This window comes from Chlorocebus sabaeus, chromosome 8, assembly GCF_047675955.1.
Source record: "Chlorocebus sabaeus isolate Y175 chromosome 8, mChlSab1.0.hap1, whole genome shotgun sequence".
NCBI classification, from domain to species: Eukaryota; Metazoa; Chordata; class Mammalia; order Primates; family Cercopithecidae; genus Chlorocebus; species Chlorocebus sabaeus.
Genome location: NC_132911.1, coordinates 123,956,626 through 123,981,790, shown reverse-complemented (window position 1 = coordinate 123,981,790; position 25,165 = coordinate 123,956,626). Strand labels below are relative to the sequence as shown.

The window sequence follows — 25,165 nt, the reverse complement described above, 5'->3', positions numbered from 1 at the left end:
CCTTATGGATCTGGATCACAATGTAAGTCATTGTCTCAATTGCTTTACTATCGTGTGGACTTCTAGTCTCTTGTGAAACATATATGGAGAATGGAAATAAAAAACCCATACTGATGACATCAGTGGGCCATAGGCAATGAATTCTGGGACTGAGTAAGAGGAACAAAACTTGTATTATGTATATTCCTGAACAGCAATAGCTAATATTTTTCTAAATGGGATAAGGTATTTTCAAAACAGGATGCCTAAAATTCTGTTTGTTCATGGGGAGAGGGATCAGGAGAGAACACACATGACTTACGTGTTTTTTCCATTATGCTCACACTAGGTCCTTCAATCTCCTGGAGCTTTGTATAAACACTGATTTTATATTCAGAATCAGGCTGAAGTCCATAGAAGCAATGCCTGGTTGTACCTCCACCCACAGTTGATTCTTGCTTTTTTGTATCTATAATAAAAGCAAAACAAAACAAAAACATACGCATATGAAATTTTTGAAACACAGCCATTGGCAGATGATTTGCTTCTAAAATACTTCACACGTTTAGCCCACATCAGATAAAGCCAGAATGAGTTATATTTGTTTGAAGTATTGTATCTTCTTCCAAAGAGTTAATACACTCACTGGTATTTTTCTGTGAAAAATCACATTTTGTATGTCAACAAATGATGTTTACTATTAAAAGACTTCTGAGATCAACTCTGTACTTAATGGAGAACTATTAATGCATGTAATTATACGCACACATCCTAACTGATCTTTTGGACAGGTGCAGATGTGAGGGCATGTGTTTTTCTCTTTTTTCTTTTTCTTTTTTTTTTTTTTTGAGATGGAATCTTGTTCTGTCATCCAGGCTGGAGTGCAATGGCGTGATCTCAGCTCATTGCAACCTCCGCCTCCCGGGTTCAAGCAATTCTCCTGCCTCAGCCTCCTGAGTAGCTGGAACTACAGGCGTGCACCACCATGCCCGGCTAATTTTTGTGTTTTTAGTAGAGGTGGAGTTTCACCATGTTAGCCAGGCTGGTCTTGAATTCCTGACCTTAGGTGATCCACCTGCCTTGGCCTCTGAAAGTGCTTGGATTACAGGCATGAGACACCATCCCTGGCCTATTTTTTTAAAACCTGAACTCTCTTTTATTCAGTATGATTTTCTGAACACAGTCCAATGTTATACAACATAAACAGATACTTCCTTTTGGTCTCATATAACTTATTACCACCCAAGAGGATACCCTTCTAGGCAGTGGTCTAAAGATACAGGTATGGATCTCCAGAAGCCCTAGTCCATGGGTCCAGGTTGTCTTCAAAGCTGCCACAACTGCAGGCAAGAGCTTGCAGCAGCACTGGGATCACCAAGGAGTCCTCACACTGCCCAGTATCTCCCTCTCAGCCTTGACTTTTAACTGACACCAATGATTTCCTTCAATCGCAAAAGACATTCCCAGGGAGTTCAGAGGGGCCTCTTCAAATTCCCGGCATCCACTCTGAAAATCCTTTAATTGAGGAAAAAGGACATGGTGTTTACATAGTATAGGGCCATATATGCTGTAGAACTCAGTCTCTCAATTTCTGGTTCTTTTTTTATCGACCAAAGAGACATGTCATACACAGCCAATTCACATGGCACCTCCTCTGTCTTTTTCTCCACCATGACAGAGGCACAAAGAACTCTGGAGACCTGACTAACTATTGGCTCCATTCTTTGTTCCCACGTCCATAGCAAAATTATGTGCATCTCCTGGAAGAACTAGTGCTGGCCCTTAGGTCCTGAGACAGTAATATGGATTAATTACATTCATCATTTCTTGAGGGTTTATTATATCCAGGTTCTGTGCTTGCTATTTAATTATAACAACAGCAATAAAGATAATAACAGCCAACATTTAATGAGTGCTTATCACGTGCCAGGCAATATTCTAAGGAATTCATATGCATTATCTCGTTTGATTCTTATAACATTTATAATTATTCCCAATTTAAAGAGATGAAACTAAAGGTCAGAAAAGTTAATAACTTCTTGAAGTCCTTATTCTAATTAGCAGAACTGAGATTGTTTAAACTGGTAGATAATAGTTGTACATATTTTGGGGGTTTGTGTGATATTTTCATACCTCTATACGATGTATAATGATCAAATCAGGTAATTGGAATATCCACCACTTCAAACATTTATCTTTCCTTTGTGTTGGGAATATTACAATTCTTTTTTTTCCAGCTATTTTGAAATATACAATTATTGTTAAGTATTATTTCCCTACTATTCCCTACTATAGTACTATCAAATACTAAAACTTACTCCTTCTACCTAAGCGTATTATTCTACTCCTTGACCCACTTCTGCTCATTCCCCTGAATTCAGAACTCTAAAGCTCAGTTTCAAAGGATGTTGCTTTAATTTCCACTGGTATATTCTAAGCAAATGTAAATGAAATCAATAGTTTTCCAAAATGAAACCATCTGAGAGCTGTTGAGTGCATATGAAATGTGCGAACATGACGGCTAGAGATCAGATGAGGAATCTTTATGACTCAGTGCTTTATCACTCCACAGAGCCTACTTGGGCGGCTTTCATTACTGAAGAGTTTCAAGTGTTTTCCTCACAGGCATAGAGCGTTGTTGTTGTTGTTTTTACCACAATGGACAACTGATTGAGAGGAGGAATCATTGCTACCGTGAAAAAACAATTATTCAAATTTCCCTCTAGATTGATCATCTTATCCATAAATTGCATGTGTTTAATCAAAGCTTCATAAAGCTTTATTTCTAGGGATTGAAAAACTAGTGTTGAAAAACAGCACTGATTAAATATATTACACACATTATTTAGTGGTTAAAAAGAACTATCCACTCCTTCAAAATGTTATTTGTAGAGCAGTTTATGAAGAATAAACAGAATCTAGAAAATATAAAAGCATACCAGTTGCTTTTTCAACTATAAAATGCAAACATTTTACACAATTTTTGTCTATTTTATAAGTATCAAATCTAGTTGAATTTCCAACTATATTTTGATATGCATATATTGAAGCACATATATATACATTATAATATGCATATATCAGAATAAACATGATATAGTTATTTAAATTTTGTCTATGGACAAATACAGACTTTTAAAAATATAATTGAATTAAAGCCATTTGTTAAATAGAATTTTAAATTTATTTTTATATATTGTGAATATTAGAGAGTTTCAGAAGTGAACTTTATAATAGAATTTTTATTAATATATTTGTTCAAAGTAAAATACTGTCAACTTTAATCATTTCTTGTTCATATATTATGAAAAATGATAACATTTAAAAATTGTTAAAGTGTTTGTGAGATTATAAATTATGTGAAATGGGTTTGATAGTAAAATTTGGTGAACTCAGTGTTTTGCTTTGCTTAGGTCCAAGTTTAGTCTGTGGTTTCCAGGCTCAGAATCCCACAACTGTTTTTTTGTTTTGTTTTGTTTTGTTTTGTTTGACCCTTAGCTATCCGTTAGAGCCTCCTAAAAGCTTCTGTGGGCCACCTGTAATACAAACATTTCCTGAATGTTATGCATGGATCACACTGATCTACCTCCACAAACCTTCCGAGGACTCTCCATGAGTCAATTCTAGAAATGCGCTTTTCTGTCACGTTTCCTATTTCATGTAGAAACCCATGTACTTTAATGACCCTTGAAAATAGAATATAAGTAGATCTTACTGCTAAAATAATACAGCTATAAACATTGGAAAACTGGAACAAGCACTATAAGATTAATGGCAAAGAGTATCAATTTGGTTCCCAATACTAACAAAGAGGGGTTCCATGAATGGGGGTGTATCCATGTTGCTTTTGGCATATGCAATTCAGGCCTATTGGCTTTGCCTTAACAAAAACATTCAAACTGACCAAATGGTGACTAATTTCCTCAACCCCTCATGCCAAAAGCAGGAAGTTAATTTTATTTTTTGAAACAGAGGGAAAAAATCTCTCTTTATTTGTCCACCATTCTTAGGAAGCAAGACTAAATCCATTCTCCAGATTATAATCATGTTGATAATAACGCCACCAGCTTGACTTACTAAAATGTCCTACAAGTAGTTATTGAGCTCCACAAGCAAAGAATATCATAACGTCACTGCTCCAAAAAGTTTAATTTTGATCATAGGTTTTGTTCCATATGGCGTTTTTTTGTGGACCTGGTCTTTGGTAAGGTAGGCTCTCCATTATGCTGCAATTCTCTATCCTTTTCAATAAATAATACTGCAAAGCTGACATCTCAGCACCTAAATAGGGACAAGTGGAGCATCCTCTGAACCCTGATCTAAGCAGGTTACAAAGAAGTTCATCAAGCTGTGGGGATTAGGGTGGGAATAAAGCGTTTGGGCCTATGTGGCATATATTAATAAATAAATGAATTTGAAGGCAACCTTAGGTGCCAAGGCAACTCAAAAACAGCTGAAGAGAGGGATAAAATCCCAGAGCATCTGCAGAACTAACGGAGGATCTCACAGGGCTCTGAATTACCCAAGACCAACCAAAAATCTCTCACTTTGGACTGTCCTAGAATTAACCAAAAATCTATCATTTAATTTGGCAAATGGATGACTGAGTCAAAAGCAGATTTTGTTTCAGTCTTTCCTGAGAAGACCTTGTCCTTCTGGTAATCTTTCTTTTCTTGGTTATAAAAATGTCATAATATTTACATAGGTAAAGGACATCTGTTGCTTTTGCCTGTCTTGTATCTGAAATCTCTTTCTTTGCATCCATTCCTCCACACTTTTGGTCTTTATGGTTTGGGGAGGATTGAATAACACCCCCACCTCCTGCCACCACCACCAGATACAGGGGTGGAAGGCAACCAGGTCCAAACAGGCAGTTTATTTCATGCCCTTGCACTCAATGACAGATTTAGAGGCATATGACCCAAACCAGGCCAATATGACTCAGTTCCTGGACTTCTGTTGGAACTATTGAGAAAGAGAAGCTCTCTTTTCACCAAGACTGTTAAAGCTGGAAGCTGGGAGAATGTAATTCTGGATCTGACTCACTGAGCCTGACTGAAAATGAAGGCAGAGGAAAGCAGAATACAAGAAGGAGCAAGACTTTATCTCTAGAACATTGAACACCTAGGTCCAGATGTGCCTGAAGCCAGAGACTTTGGACTTCTTAGTATACTAGCCAATAAATTGACCCTTTGGCTTAAGTTTATCTAGATTTCTGTGAATATTAATAAACAAGCCTGAATGATACAGTGTGGCTATTCTACTTACAAAACCTTGCAAATTTGCAGTTATTGCCTCAGTTAATAGACGCAAATGAAATAATTTTACAGAAGCTGAAGCCCGTAGAAAGAGCTTCAGGAGAAGAAAGTTGACCAGTGGTTGTGGTTACAGTGGAGACTTCATCACTGACTTAATCTCAGAATAAAAATGCACATGCTCAAGCTATGAAAAAATATGTGGAAAAAAACTGGAAAAAATTACCCATCAAACTGTAAGGATTTGACCGAGGCATTCAGAAAGAGGTCAACTGGGATAAAGCTTTACTCCAACACATGGGGAAATTGGGTCTCATTTATTCCTGGTATCTCCTTTGCCTGGGGTAGAAAGACTGAAATTTCCACAGAGACAGCATATGTAGCCAATATTACAGTCAAAACACCTGAGGGTCTGAGACTCATCTGCCCGTGGAAGAATGGGCATCTTACCACAAGTCCTTTAAAGGCAGTGAATCAGCATGGTGATCACATTCCTCTGTAAAATAATGAAACTCAACCTAATTCTTCTCCATTCCAAAGTAGAAAGACTATTCCTTGATCTGAATTGTGTGAGTTAAAATATCTAAACACATTTCCTACTGCCACCCTCACACTCACTCCTCCATCAAACATTCCTTTTCAAGTTGTCAATTAGAATCTTTTGCTGTCCAGCTGATAAATAATATTCAGTAAGACAACTGGGTGAATGAGAGGTGGGCTATTTTTTTTCATAAATCTAATCTCTCAGCAACAAATGTTGATGAGAAGTAAACTGAACAATACTTTTTGTTCATTCTTGTTCAATTAAGACCATAAAGGTTCAGCTGAAAACATTTCTGGCAGCCTGAAAATAATACTGAGGGAGTACAAGTTCACTTAAGTTGAAGATAAAAAGCAAATGTGGACTCATTTGCTTGCAAGCAAAGATCTTGGCTTCAGAAAGAGCTCATTGTGGTTTTAGATGACTGGATCAGTATTATCAGACAAATCAATCATATCCTCTGATAAAACTCTCAAGGCTGCTTTGCAAATATGCTAAACTAAAAGCATTTAATTTAAAAAGCTACGAATATTACTGATTCCATTGATAAAGCCAGTTTTTATACATTGTTGTGTCAACATATATAGTTATAAATTTTTATGAAAGGAAATGAATATCCACAGGAACCCACGTCCCTTCATTTCAATTTCCTAAATCATATAAAAGGATAAATCACATAAAAGAATTGTGGGTTAGTTTGGGAGGGTGATTATTATTATACTTAGTATTTTTTCTTAGGCTTAGCAAATACCACTAAATGTCAACCCTTCTATATTAAAGTGTGACTTATAGAAATATAGGAAACATAACTCCTCCAGATTTCATAGTTGTTTCTCAAATCGCTGCATGTGCTTCATCTACTTCTGGCATCCCATCAATCATATTTAACAAAACCACAAAATCCATGTGACTTATCCTGACTTTCTCTCCCTCAACGTTTATTCCAAATTGATACCACTCCCAAATGTCAAGCCAATGTCAGGCTGGAAGGATCCTTACATCACATAGAGGGATTTAAGGAAGCAGTGGTGCTGCATGTCTATCATGATGATATCTTGCCTGGGATTCGCAGGAGTTTCTTCTAGTATGTTCCACCTATCTCAGTTCTTATTCTACAAGGGACATATTTCCAAATGCTCTCAGTGCTCTCCTAAAGTACGCTTTCCACTTTATGGATTGGATCAAAAATGGGATTTATGGATTTTGAATGTATCTATAGTCAGGAATATGGGCTACTAAACCCAATCTTATCTGGACTAGAAATAATTAGGTCATTTTGCTTTTCGGAAATGGGAAAACCAAGATCATTTGTACAGAAAGAATAGGCTACATTTTTAACAATTTTACTCCCAAGTTTGGAAGATTTTAAAAAATCATTTGGGATTCTTTAGCATCTCCTATAATCCCATAAAAGAGCAAGACATATCTTTTCTATTGTTTCTACAAATCTGATTAAGTATATTATTTGATTCATCTTCTGAGTAGTGTCCATGCTGATATTGGGAAAAGATGATAAACTGGCTCTACATACTCATTTTTGGGGAATCAGTCATTTGTTGTTGTTCTCAATATTTTTAATGAAGACAGTGAGACATTTTTACTGTTTCAGCTTTGGAACAAAGTCCCAAATTGTGGATGTACGTGAGAACTGTAACGCCGAAGAACTTGTTCATGACGGTATAGATACATCAAATCTCTGTAATGAGGGTTTGTTGTTCACCAGTTATCCCCAAAAGAAAAAGAAACACTAAGAAAAACATTAAATTTAAACTTGATCCCTAGAGAGTGATTACCCAAATTAGAGCACAATATAATTTTAATGTATGCTAGTCTTGGCTATCTGGCTGCTAACATTTTTGGGGTCCTTCCAGTGCACAGAGCACTGTTGCAAATGCTTCCTGTGGAATATCTCAGTTTTATCTTCACAGAACTCTAAAAAATCAGCACTATGGTTATACCCATTACCAGATGAGGAAAAGGGAGGTTTGCAGAGGGTTAGTAATTCGCTTACCCAACCAGTCAGACTCCATATGCAGCATGACTGACCAGTACAAATTGCTTCCTCGACAAGAGGGCTGTTGTCTAATGCCACTTGTGTGTTGTACACAGTGGTGTGCAAAGAACCAAATACACAAATGCTTGACAAAAACATAAGTGATGGATTGTACTTACCCTGGAGGGATTCTATAACAACCCTATAGGCTGTGGCATGGCGATGTACCTGCCAGTGGGCACACAAGCTGGTCATTTCAACGTGTTTGGCTTGGAGATTTGTAACACCCAAGAACACTGGAATGAAATGGAAACATAACTGTATCACACTGCAGACAACACCACAAACATCCCTGAATCTGAAATTAACTTCTGGAACAATTTTCATTCAAAGTTGCATACTCAGAGAGCTGGGGAATCCATCAATTTACAATGAGTGAGTGTACAAAAGATAACTGTTTTATGACTTGAGAAAACAGATTGCAAAACATTATGCATGATGTGGTCTGTCTGCTATTTTTCTTATTTGTTTGTTGTTTGTTCGTTTTGAGACGGGGTCTTGCTCTGTAGCCCAGGCTGGAGTGCAATGGCATGATCTCAGCTCACTGTAACCTTGACCTCCTGGGCTCCAGCAATCCTCCCACCTCAGCCTTCTGAGTAGTTGGGATCACAGGCATGTGCCATCACATGCAGCTATTTTTTTTTTTTTTTTTTTTTTTTTGTAGAGGCAGTGTTTCGCCATGTTGCTCAGGCTGGTCTCAAACTCCTGAGCTCAAGCCACCTGCCTACCTCAGCCTCCCAAAGTGCTGGGATTACAAGTGTGAGCCACCATATCTGGCCCTGTCTGCATTTTAAACAGAAGAGGAAGTACATAGTCATAGCAAAAAGACCAGATGCAAACGATGAGGAAATTTTGGGTAATTTTCAATCTTACCCCCTTTATATACTTGTGTTTTCTAAATATTACACAAGAAACATGTAATACTTGTATAATAAAAAAGTAAATACAGTATGTACTTATCAACCAATGAGACAGCCATGGCTTAAAAAAGGGAAGAGTAAAATAGTCAAAATGGAAGTGTTCTGCCAACAGGAGTAGTTTTACAAAGACTGGTCTTCAAAACACGATTGAATAAACACTATTGAAAATTTAAAAATAAAAGATTTTACACAGATAACACAAATTATTTTAAAAATACATAGGTTCCTATTAATCTTAGACACTGTGATATGCAAAAATGGTTGTCTGGGGAGGCAATAAAATATTGTTTCTACAAGACAATAGAAAAGTAGGTAGCCAGTGTTTATCATTTGGATCCAAGCAGAAAATCAACATATTTACTTTTCCTAATAACCTCTGACTTCCATTCATATCATTTTCTATTATTTCTCTCTCTCTCTCTTAGCTTACTCACAAAATAAAAATACCTTGAAATTATCTTTTCAAGATGGTAAAAATAATCTTGTTTAACTACAATTTGTACATTTACACTGTTCCTTTCTGTTACAGAAGAAAAGAAGACTTTTTTCCTAAAGCCAATTATACAATCTCTCTTTCCCCTAACAAAAACAAATGATATGAATGTTAATTGATTTATATAACTCTTTTTGTTTTGTTTTTTGAGATGGAGTCTTGCTCTTGTCACCCTGGCTGGAGTGCAGTAGCACAATCTCAGCTCACTGCAACCTCCACCTCCCGGGTACAGGCGATTCTCCTGCCTCAGCTTCCTGAGTAGCTGGGATCACAGGCGCCCACCACCACACCCGACTAACTTTTGTATTTTTAGTAGAGGCAGGGTTTCGCCATGTTGGCCAGGCTGTTCTCAAACTCCTAATCTCAGGTGATCCACCTGCCTCAGCTTCCCAAAGTGCTGGGATTACAGGCGTGAGCCACTGTACCCGGCCCTGATTTACATAAATTTTATGAACGTTAATGATTTATATAACCACACAAAATATTTTTAAAATATCTTATATTAATTTATTTACCATTGTGGGAGGTTTTCTTTTGCTTGGGAGAAAGAGAATAAATAATAAACCCACTTAATTTATATTTTAAGGACAAGAATGTAAATCAATTCAACAATCTCAGTCTTTTAAAAGATGTTTGGAATGCTCAATATATTTATTAAGGGAGAGAAGAAAGAGGAAACAAAATTGAAGAGGGAGCAGAGAAAAGAGGATGGAAAAAGACAAGAAAGACTGGGGAGAAGAGAGACCAATAAAAAATCACAGTGCTGGGTGTGGTGGCTCACTCCTGTAATACCAGCTCTTTGAGAGGCCAAGTCAGGTGGATCACCTGAGGTCGGCCGTTCAAGACCAGCTTGACCAACATGGTGAAACCCTGTCTTTACTAAAAACAGAAAATTAGCCAGGCATGGTGGCGCATGCTTGTAATTCCAGCTATAGGGCATGCTGTGGTGTAACTAAGGAAGGCTGTGAGGTTGCTACAGGCGCAAAACAGAGGAAATACTTGGAGGTTTCATCAGTGAAGCCACAACAGTGTCACATCAACAGCCAAGCACAAGATCAGAACCACAGTCAAGGCTTCCGAGTTCTGTTGAAGATGGAGACTATTTCCTTTAAGATACACTTATTCACTACCTAGCCTTTAAGGTCTCAAGATATTCCATGACAGAGAATTCAGGACACCTCTTCTGTAAAAGGGCTGGCCCTACATGCAATCGGGGGGCGCTGGGGTCTGGCTTAATATATGGCCCACTTTTGCCTGACAGTATTGATTAGATTAATTATTTATTAGGGATGAGGGTAAGATATAGGCCAAGTGCATAAAGCCCAATCATTACAATAATAATAGTGGTTATTCATTGAATATTTGCCACATCATAAACGCGTTACATACATTTTTTCTCTGCGATCCTCACAGTTTGCCTGAACAATGGCTATTATTATCTTCATTTTAGAATTGCAAAAGCCTGGGCTGAGGGAAGTTAAGCAATTTGCCCAAGGCCACGCTAACAAGTAGCAGATTTGAGGCTTATTCTTTTGATAATAACATGACTACGATCTCAAGAGTGGGGCATGTGTTGCTGATTGCACTCAGGACTATTTTTATTAGCACATAGCCAAACCACTTGTATTTTGGTCATTTATGTGTTATCTTTAATGTGTATTTTAAAATGTGATTGAAAATCTTGAGTGATATAATGGACTCTGGGGACTAAAGGGGGAGTTTTGGAAGGCGGGTAAGGGATAAAAAAGTATGGATTGGCGATAGTATACAGTGCTCCAGTGACGGGTGCAGTAAAATCTCAGAATTCACCACTAGAGAATTTATCCATGTAACCAAAAACCTCTTGTATCCCAAGAGATATTGAAGTTTTTAAAATAAATAAAATTAAAAAAAATAAAGATGTCATTTGACTATCAAAAAAGAAAATAAAATGTATCAAAATTATTTGATTGTGGTGATCATTACACATTGTAAACATAAATCATCACATTGAAGATTGCAGATCTGTGTATCTATACCTTGAACATATACAATTTTTATTTGCCAATTATACTTCAATAGAGCTAGAAAAAAATGAAAGAATAGCGATTATTTGAAACAACAACAATATCTTGAGGGGTTTATAACAATAGAATTACAAAACAGATAGAAAAAGAGTAGCGAAAATGAAGATGGTATTATACATTGGTAAAAAAATTCTTAAGCCAAAAAGCAGTAATTTAAGGTAGACTGGAATAAGCTAAGGATTCACATTGAAATCTCTAGGGTAGCTATGAAAATTTAGAATATTTAACTAAAAAGCTACTAGAGCAGAAATTTTTTAAAATATATTAAAAAATAAAAATACTAATTTTCTGTTTAGGGTAATTACATGGATTTTGAGAAGTATTTAGGTCAAAAACTGTAAGTCAATTCAAATAAATAAACAGATTGTGCGGAGGTACAACAAACTTCAGGAACATGGAACATACATGCTGGAATCTGGAAAACACTGATTAATGCGTGGGTGTTTGGGAGTAGTGTACATCAATGAGAAGTCCCAGATGGTGTGCAGACAACATGAAAACCCTCAAAGGAGTAGAGAAGGAAGTGCTGAGAATGGGGTGGCATGTACTTTTGATGGATGGCATGTGTGCATGTGCAAGGGGGTGGAGTGACCCCTCTGAGAAAAGACAAACCTCTTCCTGCTCCAACTTTGACATTGGCCATCTCGGGCTACAGGCTGTTTGGAAAATTTCACCTAATTTGAAAAATACCAACACAGATTTTCCAGAAGGAAATCCTATCTGCAATCATCAAGCCTATTTGAAAGCCAGGTACTGACATCCCGCCTGTCAACCGGGACTCCGAACTACCCCGAATATACAGCACACTTTTCTTTCCCTGAAACACCATCCAGAAAGGGCAACACGGAGGAAAAGAAAAATGAATGAACAAATGGAAGCAGGGGTTAGGTGACAAGTTACAGTGAAAACAAAACAGCAAAACCCCGTGTGCTTGGGAGGCTGAGGAGGTTGAATCACGAGGTCAAGAGATGGAGAACATCCTGGCCAACATGGTGAAATCCCATCTCTACTAAAAATACGAAAATTAACTGGGCGTGGTGGCATGTGCCTGTAATCCCAGCTACTCCGGAGTCTGAGACAGGAGAATTACTTGAACCCTGGAGGCGGATGTTGCAGTGAGCCGAGATTGCACCACCACACTCCAGCCTGGGCGACAGAGAGAGATTCCATCTCAAAAAAACAAAACAAAGCAAAACCCATGTATGGTTGAGGCCACTGGAGACGGCTCTTACATGTTTTCACCATGCCTGTCAGGGCGTCGCTGAAGCCTGAGGCCTGGGAGGCAAATATCTTCACATTGTAATCCATTCCACTGAGGAGGTTTGTGATAAGAATGGTGTTAATGTCAGCTCCCACAAATGTTTCCAGTGTTGGACCAGGAACTAAAGAAGAAAGAGGATGTATTTTAGTTACAACAAAATATGGGAAAATAGAAGCACTCTTAGATCAAATTGTACTCACTTGACTGCTTTTCAGTTGCCTAGGATTACACAGCAAGCAGACAGCAGGGTTGAGGTTTCAATCTGGTCTCATCTAGCTCTAAAAACTGCTGCACTAAAGGTTATTTTTAGGGACCTAGTCCTTTCCCCAAATGTAGTTTTATCCTTGTGCTTATTCAAAGAAGTTGATCCACCTCATAGTCTACCATCTGCTATATTGTTATGTACTATGTCGTGATAGGCAATTGAGGAATTTGTCCAATTAAAGAAATAATTCTCAATTGTCCCTTCTAAGGTAACCAACTTTGTTCCCAGCAGACATGCAAGTGGCAGTCATAGCAAATTTTATCATGGAGACCAGGCCAAACCTTGCCACACTCTGAACCAGCATCAATGTTACCACTTTAGTTTTATCTACTCCTTTTAGGATGTTTAATACCAGACAGATTATGCTCTTATTCCAAGGCCCTTGATTAGCTAGCATTTTCAGGCCTTTATGTTTTCACCTCTTCTTCAATCTAGTGGGGTCTTTAATGAAGCCTTAAAAACATTCGTTGCTAAAGCCTATACAAATTTATTTACCTCCTGCCTCTTCCCATGCATGCTCATTCTTTAAGAGCTTTGAGTTAGTGACACGTTCTCAAAATACTCATCACTTTCCTCCAGAAGGCCCCTTCCAACAATACATTTATATGTTTTTCTATGTATGTGTTAACTCAGTAGCGACGGTCCCATGCCCCACACGTACAATGCAAATGACCATACATGTATATTTCTCCCACTTGACCTAAAACAGGATTTCTCAGCCTCAGCACTGTTGGTATCTTGAACTGAAAAATTCTTTACTCTGGGGCAGAGGAGTACTGTCAATGGTAGCATGTTTACCAGTACCCATTAGATTCCAGGAGCAAGTCCTCCCTCACCAGTTGTAACAATAAAAAATGTCTCCGTTGGGGGGCAAATGACATCAACTGAGAACCACTGGTCTAAAATAAAGCCTTTTGTGCTTAGAAAGCCTGATCAATATTTGTAAAATGATCCAAAGAACAAATTAAGCAAGGCTGTCTTACAAATTAACGCATGCTTCAGGCCTAAAGCAAAGAGACAAAAACACTGGTGATGCGTCCCAAAGAATGAGCCTGGAGCAGACTCATGCATCCATGTTCTAGTCTTGCTATTTGATTTTCCTGGTTATAAGGATGCTTGTCTGCAGAAACTGGAGGTGGGAGTATTTCAGTCTTATGGGCCTGAAGACAATAGCACATGGATAATGGGACACAATAGAAAAGGCTGAAAATTGATATGGGGCGAGAACCACATCTCAGATGAAAAATTGAGACTAATGGAGTTGTTGAAGGCAGAAAGGGCTTACATTCTATTTTTATTTTTTGAGACAGGGTCTTGCTCTGTTGCCCAGGCTGAAGTGGTGTGATCACAGCTCACTGTAGCCTTGACTTATCGGGCTCAGGCAATTTTCCCACCTCAACCTCCCAGGTAGCTGGGACTATGGGTGCATGCCACCACACCTGGCTAATTTTTGTATTTTTTGTAGAGACAGGGTCACACTATGTTGCCCAGGCTGGTCTCAAACTCCTGGACTCAAGCAATCCACCCTCCTCAGCCTCCCAGAAGGCTGAGAATACAGGCATGAGCCACCACACCCAGACAGCAGAAAACGTTTTCATGACCCTAAGAATGTTTTTAAAATTTTCCTGCCAAATTAAGAAAAATGATTGGAGATGTCCTTTCTGCTGAACAACTGGAGTACTGCAGGCCCAGGTCTAGAAAACTGAGAAGATCCTAATAACATCAATTCTAGTCTCCTATTTAAACTTCATGAGATTGCTAAGAATGGAGAGATGGCACTGTAAGAGGTGCTGGTGCACACAGTCTCCTCTTCACAGGCATACAGACCAAGGGTGCAATTGCTTTCTACTTGGGTCATGTTCATGCCTTCAAGATACAATGATGTGGGAGGTAAAGGTGAGAGGAATCCTCTTATGGAGGTGGCTAAGAGACTGGTGGAAAAGCATTTTACTATTGTGATGAGTTCCCCCCCATATCATTTCCAAACTGGGGAGACTAAGAAGTTGGTAAATGAAATTTTTCCTACTAATCCAAGAAATAAGAGGTAGAGGAGAACTTTGAAATCAGAAATTCCAAATGTTTAGAACTTATATCTTCATTGAGCATAAAAGCTTCCTATAAAGTCAAGGTCTCCTTAGATTGGTTCCTGGTCTAGGGTATGATTAGGTCAAATATATACCCAATACATATTCTTCTAATTGATATGCCCAGTAGTTTTTTATGTCATGTCATAGCTTCATCATCCTGATAATATCTACCTTATCACTAACCATACTAAAACACTTTATTTTTCCAAAACAAGTAAGAGTTTCTCCATACTTCTTTAAAAAATACAACCAAACATAAAGTGTTATCAGAAAACAATTTATCTTAAAAGACATTTTAAGTGACTACTCATGGTATCAATATTATTTACAAAGCCTTACTTACCACTGACAGGTTTGTAGACAATTCTATAGCCTTTCACTGGGGAAGACGGGGGGTCCCACGTAATGCGCAACCGGTTATACCATTCCTCGGACACCCGCAAGTTCTGGGGCGCTGAGGATGGCACTGAGCAGAAAAGAAAAGAAAAACAGGGATTCAGTGTAATTTCCTTCTGTATGTCCCACACTGTTGCCACCAAAATATAAGACATCTTCTCACAAAATTAAAAATATTTAAAAGTGAAAGTGCACTGAAACACACAATGAGAAGCCTTTGAGAGTCTGTGGTTGTTTTTTGTTTGTTTGTTTGTTTGTTTGTTTTGAGACAAGAGTCTCACTCCTTCACCCAGACTGGAGTGCAGTGGCATGATCCCCGCTCACTGCAACCTCCACCTCCTGGATTCAAGCAATTATCTTGCCTCAGCCTCCCAAGTAGCTGGGACTATAGGCACCCACCACCACATCTCGCTAATTTTTTGTATTTTTAGTAGAGACGGGGTTTCATCGTGTTAGCCAAGATGGTCTTGATCTCCTGACCTTGTGATCCACCCACCTTGGCCTCCCAAAGTGCTGGGATTACAGGCGTGAGCCACCACGCCTGGCCTTCAATATTAAATATATGGGAAATAACTGCTCTCAGGATAAAACACTTTTACCTGAAATGTAGAAGTCTTTCATTGTTATTTTGATTCCCCTTTCATCAGTTAATTTTAGCTATAATTGAATTCAATCATGTTTATTAGAAATGTCTGTCTCCATGCCACTCTGTTCCACTAAGTATATGTGAATAGCAATATTGGAGGCGTGTTCATATAATGTTAATGGTGATTATTCTCAGAGGTAAGTTTCTGATTTTTTTTTGCTTTCATCTTCATATTTCCTATATTGTTTGAAGTTTTATATTATTACTTATCCATTTTTTATCAAAACATTACAGTCATTTATATGGAGCACTATTATAAATTTGTATGCATTTTGTCATTATCATTTTGTTGTTGATAAAAATTAGTTGTGTTGGCCACTGCTTAATCATGCTTAGATCATCCACTAATACTTCAAAATAATTTCACTATATAGAGATTGTTAAGATGTAATGGCATTTCTGTAATAAGATTTAGGCCCTATTTTCATACTAATAATCTTTAAATAGTTTTTATTTTTTTTATTTTTTTTTATTTTTTATTTTTATTTTTATTTTTTTTTGATTATAAATGGTTTATTTCTTTAGATTATAACATTCATCACAATTAAATTACATTTGTAAGACTGTCACTGCTGACAGCGTGTGGAAATACTGCTTTTTTTTTTTTTTTTTTTAATTTATTTATTATTATTAAACTTCAAGTTGTAGGGTACATGTGCACAACGTGCAGGTTTGCTACATATGTATACTTGTGCCATGTTGGTGTGCTGCACCCATCAACTCGTCATTTACATCAGGTATAACTCCCAATGCAATCCCTCCCCCCTCCCCCCTCCCCATAATAGGCCCCGGTGTGTGATGTTCCCCTTCCCGAGTCCAATTGATCCCATTGTTCAGTTCCCGCCTATGAGTGAGAACATGCGGTGTTTGGTTTTCTGTTCTTGTGATAGTTTGCTGAGAATGATGGCTTCCAGCTGCATCCATGTCCCTACAAAGGACACAAATTCATCCTTTTTTATGGCTGCATAGTATTCCATGGTGTATATGTGCCACATTTTCTTAATCCAATCTGTCACTGATGGACATTTGGGTTGATTCCAAGTCTTTGCTATTGTGAATAGTGCTGCAATAAACATACGTGTGCATGTGTCTTTATAGCAGCATAATTTATAATCCTTTCGGTATATACCTAGTAATGGGATGGCTGGGTCATATGGTACATCTAGTTCTAGATCCTTGAGGAATTGCCATACTGTTTTCCATAATGGTTGAACTAGTTTACAATCCCACCAACGGTGTAAAAGTGTTCCTATTTCTCCACATCCTCTCCAGCACCTGTTGTTTCCTGACTTTTGAATGATCGCCATTCTAACTGGTGTGAGATGGTATCTCATTGTGGTTTTGATTTGCATTTCTCTGATGGCCAGTGATGATGAGCATTTTTTCATGTGTCTGTTGGCTGTATGAATGTCTTCTTTTGAGAAATGTCTGTTCATATCCTTTGCCCACTTTTGGATGGGGTTGTTTGTTTTTTTCTTGTAAATTTGTTTGAGTTCTTTGTAGGTTCTGGATATTAGCCCTTTGTCAGATGAGTAGATTGCAAAAATTTTCTCCCATTCTGTAGGTTGCCTGCTCACTCTGATGGTAGTTTCTTTTGCTGTGCAGAAGCTCTTTAGTTTGATGAGATCCCATTTGTCAATTTTGGCTTTTGCTGCCGTTGCTTTTGGTGTTTTAGACATGAAGTCTTTGCCCATGCCTATGTCCTGAATGGTACTACCTAGGTTTTCCTCTAGGATTTTTATGGTATTAGGTCTAACATTTAAGTCTCTAATCCATCTTGAATTAATTTTCGTATAAGGAGTAAGGAAAGGATCCAGTTTCAGCTTTCTACTTATGGCTAGCCAATTTTCCCAGCACCATTTATTAAATAGGGAATCCTTTCCCCATTTCTTGTTTCTCTCAGGTTTGTCAAAGATCAGATGGCTGTAGATGTGTGGTATTATTTCTGAGGACTCTGTTCTGTTCCATTGGTCTATATCTCTGTTTTGGTACCAGTACCATGCTGTTTTGGTTACTGTAGCCTTGTAGTATAGTTTGAAGTCAGGTAGCATGATGCCTCCAGCTTTGTTCTTTTGACTTAGGATTGTCTTGGAGATGCGGGCTCTTTTTTGGTTCCATATGAACTTTAAAGCAGTTTTTTCCAATTCTGTGAAGAAGCTCATTGGTAGCTTGATGGGGATGGCATTGAATCTATAAATTACCTTGGGCAGTATGGCCATTTTCACGATATTGATTCTTCCTATCCATGAGCATGGTATGTTCTTCCATTTGTTTGTGTCCTCTTTTATTTCACTGAGCAGTGGTTTGTAGTTCTCCTTGAAGAGGTCCTTTACATCCCTTGTAAGTTGGATTCCTAGGTATTTTATTCTCTTTGAAGCAATTGTGAATGGAAGTTCATTCCTGATTTGGCTCTCTGTTTGACTGTCACTGATGTATAAGAATGCTTGTGATTTTTGCACATTAATTTTGTATCCTGAGACTTTGCTGAAGTTGCTTATCAGCTTAAGGAGATTTTGGGCTGAGACAATGGGGTTTTCTAAATATACAATCATGTCGTCTGCAAACAGGGACAATTTGACTTCTTCTTTTCCTAACTGAATCCCCTTGATTTCTTTCTCTTGCCTGATTGCCCTAGCCAGAACTTCCAACACTATGTTGAATAGGAGTGGTGAGAGAGGGCATCCCTGTCTTGTGCCAGTTTTCAAAGGGAATTTTTCCAGTTTTTGCCCATTCAGTATGATATTGGCTGTGGGTTTGTCATAAATAGCTCTTATTATTTTGAGGTACGTTCCATCAATACTGAATTTATTGAGCGTTTTTAGCATGAAGGGCTGTTGAATTTTGTCAAAAGCCTTTTCTGCATCTATTGAGATAATGATGTGGTTCTTGTCTTTGGTCCTGTTTATATGCTGGATTATGTTTATTGATTTGCGAATGTTGAACCAGCCTTGCATCCCAGGGATGAAGCCCACTTGATCATGGTGGATAAGCTTTTTGATGTGCTGCTGAATCCGGTTTGCCAGTATTTTATTGAGGATTTTTGCATCGATGTTCATCAGGGATATTGGTCTAAAATTCTCTTTTTTTGTTGTGTCTCTGCCAGGCTTTGGTATCAGGATGATGTTGGCCTCATAAAATGAGTTAGGGAGGATTCCCTCTTTTTCTATTGATTGGAATAGTTTCAGAAGGAATGGTACCAGCTCCTCCTTGTACCTCTGGTAGAATTCAGCTGTGAATCCATCTGGTCCTGGACTTCTTTTGGTTGGTAGGCTATTAATTATTGCTTCAATTTCAGAGCCTACTATTGGTCTATTCAGGGATTCAACTTCTTCCTGGTTTAGTCTTGGAAGAGTGTAAGTGTCCAGGAAATTATCCATTTCTTCTAGATTTTCCAGTTTATTTGCGTAGAGGTGTTTATAGTATTCTCTGATGGTAGTTTGTATTTCTGTGGGGTCAGTGGTGAGATCCCCTTTATCATTTTTAATTGTGTCAATTTGATTCTTCTCTCTTTTCTTCTTTATTAGTCTTGCTAGTGGTCTGTCAATTTTGTTGATCTTTTCAAAAAACCAACTCCTGGATTCACTGATTTTTTGGAGGGTTTTTTGTGTCTCTATCTCCTTCAGTTCTGCTCTGATCTTAGTTATTTCTTGCCTTCTGCTAGCTTTCGAATGTGTTTGCTCTTGCTTCTCTAGTTCTTTTAATTGCGATGTTAGAGTGTCAATTTTAGATCTTTCCTGCCTTCTCTTGTGGGCATTTAGTGCTATAAATTTCCCTCTACACACTGCTTTAAATGTGTCCCAGAGATTCTGGTATGTTGTATCTTTGTTCTCATTGGTTTCAAAGAACATCTTTATTTCTGCCTTCATTTCGTTATGTACCCAGTAGTCATTCAGGAGCAGGTTGTTCAGTTTCCATGTAGTTGAGCGGTTTTGATTGAGTTTCTTAGTCCTGAGTTCTAATTTGATTGCACTGTGGTCTGAGAGACAGTTTGTTATAATTTCTGTTCTTGTACATTTGCTGAGGAATGCTTTACTTCCAATTACGTGGTCAATTTTGGAGTAAGTACGATGTGGTGCTGAGAAGAATGTATATTCTGTTGATTTGGGGTGGAGAGTTCTATAGATGTCTATTAGGTCTGCTTGCTGCAGAGATGAGTTCAATTCCTGGATATCCTTGTTAACTTTCTGTCTCGTTGATCTGTCTAATGTTGACAGTGGAGTGTTGAAGTCTCCCATTATTATTGTATGGGAGTCTAAGTCTCTTTGTAAGTCTCTAAGGACTTGCTTTATGAATCTGGGTGCTCCTGTATTGGGTGCATATATATTTAGGATAGTTAGCTCTTCCTGTTGAATTGATCCCTTTACCATTATGTAATGGCCTTCTTTGTCTCTTTTGATCTTTGATGGTTTAAAGTCTGTTTTATCAGAGACTAGTATTGCAACCCCCGCTTTTTTTTGTTCTCCATTTGCTTGGTAAATCTTCCTCCATCCCTTTATTTTGAGCCTATGTATGTCTCTGCGTGTGAGATGGGTCTCCTGAATACAGCAGACTGATGGGTCTTGACTCTTTATCCAGTTTGCCAGTCTGTGTCTTTTAATTGGAGCATTTAGTCCATTTACATTTAAGGTTAAGATTGTTATGTGTGAACTTGATCCTGCCATTATGATATTAACTGGTTATTTTGCTCGTTAGTTGATGCAGTTTCTTCCTAGCCTTGATGGTCTTTACATTTTGGCATGTTTTTTGCAATGGCTGGTACCGGTTGTTCCTTTCCATGTTTAGTGCTTCCTTCAGGGTCTCTTGTAAGGCAGGCCTAGTGGTGACAAAATCTCTAAGCATTTGCTTATCTGTAAAGGATTTTATTTCTCCTTCACTTATGAAACTTAGTTTGGCTGGATATAAAATTCTGGGTTTAAAATTCTTTTCTTTAAGAATGTTGAATATTGGCCCCCACTCTCTTCTGGCTTGAAGAGTTTCTGCCGAGAGATCTGCTGTTAGTCTGATGGGCTTCCCTTTGTGGGTAACCCGACCTTTCTCTCTGGCTGCCCTTAAGATTTTTTCCTTCATTTCAACTTTGGTGAATCTGGCAATTATGTGTCTTGGAGTTGCTCTTCTCGAGGAGTATCTTTGTGGCGTTCTCTGTATTTCCTGGATTTGAATGTTGGCCTGCCCTACTAGGTTGGGGAAGTTCTCCTGGATGATATCCTGAAGAGTGTTTTCCAACTTGGTTCCATTTTCCCCCTCACTTTCAGGCACCCCAATCAGACGTAGATTTGGTCTTTTTACATAATCCCATATACTTCTTGCAGGCTTTGTTCATTTCTTTTTCTTCTTTTTTCTTTTGGTTTCTCTTCTCGCTTCATTTCATTCATTTGATCCTCAATCGCTGACATTCTTTCTTCCAGTTGATCAAGTCGGTTACTGAAGCTTGTGCATTTGTCACGTATTTCTCGTGCCATGGTTTTCGTCTCTTTCATTTCGTTTGTGAGCTTCTCTGCATTAATTACTCTAGCCATCAATTCTTCCACTTTTTTTTCAAGATTTTTAGTTTCTTTGCGCTGGGTACGTAATTCCTCCTTTAGCTCTGAGAAATTTGATGGACTGAAGCCTTCTTCTCTCATCTCGTCGAAGTCATTCTCCGTCCAGCTTTGATCCGTTGCTGGCGATGAGCTGCGCTCCTTTGCCGGGGGAGATGCGCTCTTATTTTTTGAATTTCCAGCTTTTCTGCCCTGCTTTTTCCCCATCTTTGTGGTTTTATCTGCCTCTGGTCTTTGATGATGGTGATGTACTGATGGGGTTTTGGTGTAGGTGTCCTTCCTGTTTGATAGCTTTCCTTCTAACAGTCAGGATCCTCAGCTGTGGTTGTAGCTGTAGGAGATTGCTTGAGGTCCACTCCAGACCCTGTTTGCCTGGGTATCAGCAGCAGAGGCTGCAGAAGATAGAATATTGCTGAACAGCGAGTGTACCTGTCTGATTCTTGCTTTGGAAGCTTCCTCTCAGGGGTGTACTCCACCCTGTGAGGTGTGGTGTGTCAGACTGCCCCTAGTGGGGGATGTCTCCCAGTTAGGCTACTCAGGGGTCAGGGACCCACTTGAGCAGGGAGTCTGTCCCTTCTCAGATCTCAACCTCCGTGTTGGGAGATCCACTGCTCTCTTCAAAGCTGTCAGACAGAGTCGTTTGCGTCTCCAGAGCTGCTGCGTTTGTTATTGTTTACTGTGCCCTGTCCCCAGAGGTGGAGTCTACAGAGACAGGCAGGTTTCCTTGAGCTGCTGTGAGCTCCACCCAGTTCGAGCTTCCCAGCAGCTTTGTTTACCTACTTAAGCCTCAGCAATGGTGGGCGCCCCTCCCCCAGCCTTGCTGCTGCCTTGCCGGTAGATCACAGACTGCTGTGCTAGCAATGAGGGAGGCTCCGTGGGTGTGGGACCCTCTCGGCCAGGTGTGGGATATGATCTCCTGGTGTGCCTGTTTGCTTAAAGCGCAGTATTGGGGTGGGAGTTACCCGATTTTCCAGGTGTTGTGTGTCTCAGTTCCCCTGGCTAGGAAAAGGGATTCCCTTCCCCCTTGCGCTTTCCAGGTGAGGCAATGCCTCGCCCTGCTTCAGCTCTCGCTGGTCGGGCTGCAGCAGCTGACCAGCACCGATTGTCTGGCACTCCCCAGTGAGATGAACCCAGTACCTCAGTTGAAAATGCAGAAATCACCGGTCTTCTGTGTCGCTCGCGCTGGGAGTTGGAGACTGGAGCTGTTCCTATTCGGCCATCTTGCTCCGCCCGAAGAGTGTAATAGTTTTTATTTAAAGATAAATAAATAATAGCAAGTATTTACCTTGCTAGGTAAAATACTACTTGATGTTTTCTTTAATTGTTGCCTAAGTCTGTGGTTTTGGTTTTCAAACATTTATTCAGCAGCAACATACCAACATATGCTAGAAATTCCAGTGCATAGACCAAATCAAGAGGCCAATATACCGGTAAAGGTGGAGTGAAAAGTTTGAAATCTCCCTATAGCTCTGCTCTTCTGTTTTCCTTCTGTCCTTCCTCATGTCCCCTGAGGAAACAACTATAGCAGCTCTGAGGACTCACAATACTCTGGGTGATGTTTAGCAACATGTGCAGGCTTGGTGGGAGTCTGGATGGAGGCACATGGCATAAGCATGGGAGGAGGGAGTGATGCCAGCACTGTTAAACGAGGAGATGATACTTATTTGCCTAGCTGAGTAGAACCAGGACTCTGGGCTTCAGAATTTTAACGATTTTCACAAACTTAGTTGAAAACTCCACACTTCGGTGCCCAGGTACAGAATTCAGCCCTTGACACCATTTAGAACCTAACCACATGTCACCATTTGTAATTATGACGGATAAAGATGGTCACAGAGTTTTTGACCCTCCTTCCACTGACAGATGGGGCTATGACTGTTTCTTTGAATCTGGGTGGGTTCTATGACTACCGTGAGCAATAAATAGACTGCAGCAGAAGATACAATAGCAGTTTCCATTTTCTGCCTCTTGGAACTCTTGCTGTTACAGTCCTGAGGTGACATGTAAGAAATATGACTGCTTTGCTGGAAAGACCACATGGAGAAGCTCTGAGACTAATGGAGAGACAGAGGGACTCAGCTGGGTCCAGGCTGCTTGCCACCCTCACCAAGATGCCAGACATGTGGGTAAAGTTGTCCTGTACTCTCCACACTAGCCCAGCCTTCAAGCGAATACCACCGGGTGACATGGATCAATCCCATGTGGAGCAGAATTTCCCGGCAAGTCCTGCCCAATTTCCTGACCCACACAATTGTGAGATGTGATTTAAAAAAAAAAAAAAAAAAAGGTCACTGTTTTAAACCATTAAGTTCTAGAGCAATCTTTATGCAAGAATAGACAATCAGATCAACAATGAAGACAACTAAGACTGTAATGCTTTAACCAAGGGTTTTCATGCATCTTTCTCATTTGAGGACCATGGTCAATCCTTCTTAAACAAGTGTTGCATGATGCCTCCTCTGTACCACACAGCACCACAGGAGCTTGGCATGCAGAAGTGAACAGTATTGATGAGGCCCCAAGCTCTCATGGTGCTTGCCTTCCAGGGATGGGAGACAGACAGTGAGCAAATACATGAATAAATAAGAAAACACCAGAGAGTAATTAGTGCCATGATATGACCAAAAGCAACAAACAAAAAATGATAATATCACAGACAGTGGGGGCTACTTTGCATGGGGTGGCCAGAAAAAGCTGAGGAGGTGATGTTGAGCTTAGACCAGGATGACCAGAAAAATTCTGACATGCAAACATCTGGGAAAGCATATTCCATGTAGAAGGAATTGCTAGGGCATGAGGCCTAGGGCAGGAACAACTTCAAAGAGTCCAGTGGAGGGCCGAAGGGGAGGTATGACTGGGGAAATGGCCAGGAGGGGAGATCAAACAGATCAGCAGGATCCAGGTGGTAGGTTCATCTTTGTAAGGCACAGAAGGACGTAGGATTTTATCCTGGGTACAATGAGAAGCCATTGGGAGGCTTAGAACAGAGGCGCAGATCATTTATCTGCTGAAAACCTCCTCAAGCTGCTATGAGAAGAATAGGAGATGGCATGAGTAGAAGCAGGAAGACCTGACAGGAGGCGAGTACACGCATCTGGATGAGAGAGAGTGTGGCTTGCATAAAAGGGAATGAATTAATGGCATTTTCAGCAACCCGGATGAGACTGGAGACTTATTTTAAGTGAAATAACTCAGAAATGGAAAACCAAACATCGTATGTTCTCGCTTATAAGTGGGAGCTAAACTATGAAGATGCAAAGGCATAAGAAGGATACAATGGGCTTTGGGGACTCCAGGGGATCGGGTGGGAAGGGGATGAGGGATAAGAGACTACCAATTGGGTTCAGTGTATACTGCTCGGGTGATGAGTGCACCAAAATCTCACAAATCACCACTAAAGAAATTACTCATGTAACCAAACACCACCTGTTCCCCAAAAACCTATGGAAATAAAAGTGAATTAATTAAATAAAATAAAAATAAAAGAGAGAGTGTGGCTTGGACTAGAGCACACGTGTTAGGTGAAGAGAAATTAGGCACTCAGAATACATTGTGATGAATCAACAGGACCTTGATGAATTAAACTCTGGAAGAGAAAGATACAGTGGTTTTTCAAGTCTTCACTTCCACAGAAAAGGAAACTGCAGCCCAGAACATTTAAGCAAT

At 39.3% G+C, this 25,165-nt stretch overlaps 1 protein-coding gene across 3 annotated transcripts in view; it reads right to left on the bottom strand.

The window, feature by feature from the left end:
• The window catches only part of COL14A1 (collagen type XIV alpha 1 chain), a 251,894-nt gene that overhangs the window by 111,016 nt on the left and 115,713 nt on the right, over window positions 1–25,165 (bottom strand). For all 3 annotated transcript variants that reach the window (XM_008001445.3, XM_008001446.3, XM_008001447.3), the window contains exons 21-24: window positions 15,264–15,386; window positions 12,540–12,689; window positions 7,948–8,064; window positions 302–448 (exon numbers count right to left, since the gene is read on the bottom strand). In XM_008001445.3, the coding sequence (XP_007999636.3) occupies window positions 302–448; window positions 7,948–8,064; window positions 12,540–12,689; window positions 15,264–15,386 (537 nt within the window). The remainder of the gene's footprint in view (window positions 1–301; window positions 449–7,947; window positions 8,065–12,539; window positions 12,690–15,263; window positions 15,387–25,165) is intronic.